A 2508-nucleotide genomic window follows, 5' to 3' on the forward strand; every position below is an offset into this window, starting at 1 on the left:
GTTGATAACAAGGCCAGCTCTTCTTGACCTTTCTTCCAGAATGGTGGTTTTGTTCTGCATTTGGGTGAGTGAGATAGTAAAGCAATATCATCCGCATTGTATTCCGTTCCTGTGGCCCGTCGTCGACGACTTCATTATCCAATCAATTGCCAGGAGGAATAAGAACGGTGAGAGAAGGCATCCTTGCCTTACTCCAGTTTTAACTTCGAAGCTCTCCGACAACTGTCCTTCATGAATAACTTTACATGTGGTGCCCTCGTAAGAGTTTTTTATGATGTTAATAAACTTCCGCGGAATTCCATAATGAGCTAGCAAGCTATAAGACCCTCTTTCCACTCAGTGGGTGATTTCTCGTCCTCCCAGATGCTTTTGAATAGTTCATAAAAGACCTCCGTGGTGGTGTTGATGTCTGCTTTGAATACTTCCGCAGGAATGTTGTCGGTACCTGCTGCCTTTCCGTCCTTCATTTTCCTAATAGCACTACTAATCTCTGTTCTTGCAGGTATGGCGCAGTTAACTGGGAGTAGATGATCAGCTTCTGGGATATCGGTTGCTCCAACTGGGGGTGGCCTGTTCAGGACCTCTCCAAAATGTTCGACCCATCTATGCAGCTGTTCCTCAGTGGTGGTCAGAATATTTCCTTGTTTGTCCTTGATGGTATGATTAACATGACCAAATTTCCCAGCTAGCTTTCTGGTGGTATAATACAGGTCTTTCATGTTCCCTTTTGCTGCGGCATCCCCTGCCTCCTTTGCCAGGTTCTCTATATAACATCTCTTGTCCTTTCGAGCACTATTTCTAGCTTCCTTATGCGCAACATCGTAATCGTTTTGCGCCTGTGCCTTTTCTGCCCGCGTCCGACTGTTGTTAACCCGCTCTTTCTTGCACTTCCTTTCTCTCACTTTCTTTAGGGTATCCATTGAGATCCATTCCTTGTTTCTGGACTGCTGCCTTCCTAAAGTGTCATTACATGTATTAATCCATGAGCTCTTTAGATGTTCCCAGAGCGTGTCAATTGTGCTATCTTCCTCTTCTATATCTTCCAACGCTTGGAACGGTTCCTAAGGTTGATTTGGAAAGCTTCTACAACAGAAGGATCCCTCAGGTGTGTCACGTTATATTTGGCTCTAGTTTGCTGTTGAGCTTGACACCACTTTAGCTTTAGTTTTAGGGTGGCTACTAGTAGATGATGGTCGCTGCCGGCGTCTGCTCCCCGCATAGCCCTGACATCTTGTAAAGACCTTCTAAACTGTCGGGCAATGCAAAAATAATCTATCTGGTTCTCGGTGATGTTATCCGGGGAACGCCACGTGTCTTTGTGGATCCTTTTGTGAGGAAAGATACTCCAACCAATCACCAGGTCATTGTTGGCGCAAAGGTCCGCGAATAGCTCGCCATTTTCGTTCATCTCCACTAGTCCGTGTTTTCCCATTACAAGCTCATACTCTCTGTTGTCTCCTGCTATCTTGGCGTTGAGATCTCCCATGAGAATGGTAACTTCCTTCCCTCTCTGCCTTGCAATGAGGCTCTGCAATGCGTTGTAAAACTCCTTCTTAGTTGCTTCTTCGGCTTCATTTGTTGGTGCGTAGCATTGAATAATTCTAACATTAATTTTGCCATGCGATGTCTTGAAAAGGGCAGTAATAAGTTGAGAGTTGATCGGCTCCCAGCTAATAAGCGTCCTGGCGGCATGCTTGGAGATCATGAGTGCCACTCCTTCCGTGTGGGGGGCGCTTGGGTCTTCATGGCCTGAGTAGAGCACCGTCTCTCCTGAGCTGAGTTTGCACTTACCAGATTGTATCCAACGGACGTCGCTGAGACCGAGGATCTCCAGGTTGTAATTCCTCATTTCCTCTGCAATGGACGATGCTTTTCCGGCTTGGTACATGGACCTGACATTCCACGTACCGATTCTGATGGTGTGTCTTGTTGAAAGAAGGCTAATCAGCCGCCGAGGGTCCTTCTGGCTTTGCCTCTGCCGCGTCATTCTCCCGGAAGGGCCTTCTCCTACCAAGACGTCAGTAAATGTGTTTCTATCTGTTGCTGTTTCAGTAATCATTGTTTATCCACCTGACAGGTGATTGGCCTACCAAGTTCACCAGAGCCCTGTTAGCCGGCCTTACCCGTTTCCGCCTCCCACGACGAGGACGTAGGGTTGGACTTATAGGAGGCAAAAAACAAACACTGCACGTATTATTTTAGAGCAGTTTTTGTGAATGCAATAAAGCTTCTGACTGACAACGTAAAAACTTACGCTTTTGCGACGGTGAGGAGCAAGGATGGCAGAGTCGGTTAGTCTGCGGCCTTGGTACAAGAGGTCCTGAATTCGATTCCCGGATCTCGTATCCTTGTTTCGACGTCTTTCCTTTCTGTGTAGCTAAGTAGCTTTAAAAACCCGTAAAACGAAGCACTGATGGAGAGGGGGGAGTAAAATGAGCACACCGTCGATCTCAGGTTTGTCAGTTAAATTACTGTTACGAGTTATCGACGTTAAATATGGTTACTTTA

General features: G+C 46.5%; 2 protein-coding genes across 2 annotated transcripts; both read right to left on the reverse strand.

The window, feature by feature from the left end:
- Nucleotides 1–308: 308 nt before the first annotated feature.
- LOC138054274 (uncharacterized) lies at nucleotides 309–920 on the reverse strand. The gene has a single exon (XM_068900750.1). The coding sequence runs from the start codon at nucleotides 918–920 to the stop codon at nucleotides 309–311; it is 612 nt and encodes a 203-aa protein (XP_068756851.1).
- Nucleotides 921–1033: 113 nt separating this feature from the next.
- On the reverse strand, nucleotides 1034–2059 carry LOC138054275 (craniofacial development protein 2-like). The gene has a single exon (XM_068900751.1). The coding sequence runs from the start codon at nucleotides 2057–2059 to the stop codon at nucleotides 1034–1036; it is 1026 nt and encodes a 341-aa protein (XP_068756852.1).
- Between the last annotated feature and the right edge of the window lie 449 nt (nucleotides 2060–2508).

Source organism: Montipora capricornis, chromosome 6 (assembly GCF_036669925.1).
Source record: "Montipora capricornis isolate CH-2021 chromosome 6, ASM3666992v2, whole genome shotgun sequence".
Lineage (NCBI taxonomy): Eukaryota > Metazoa > Cnidaria > Anthozoa > Scleractinia > Acroporidae > Montipora > Montipora capricornis.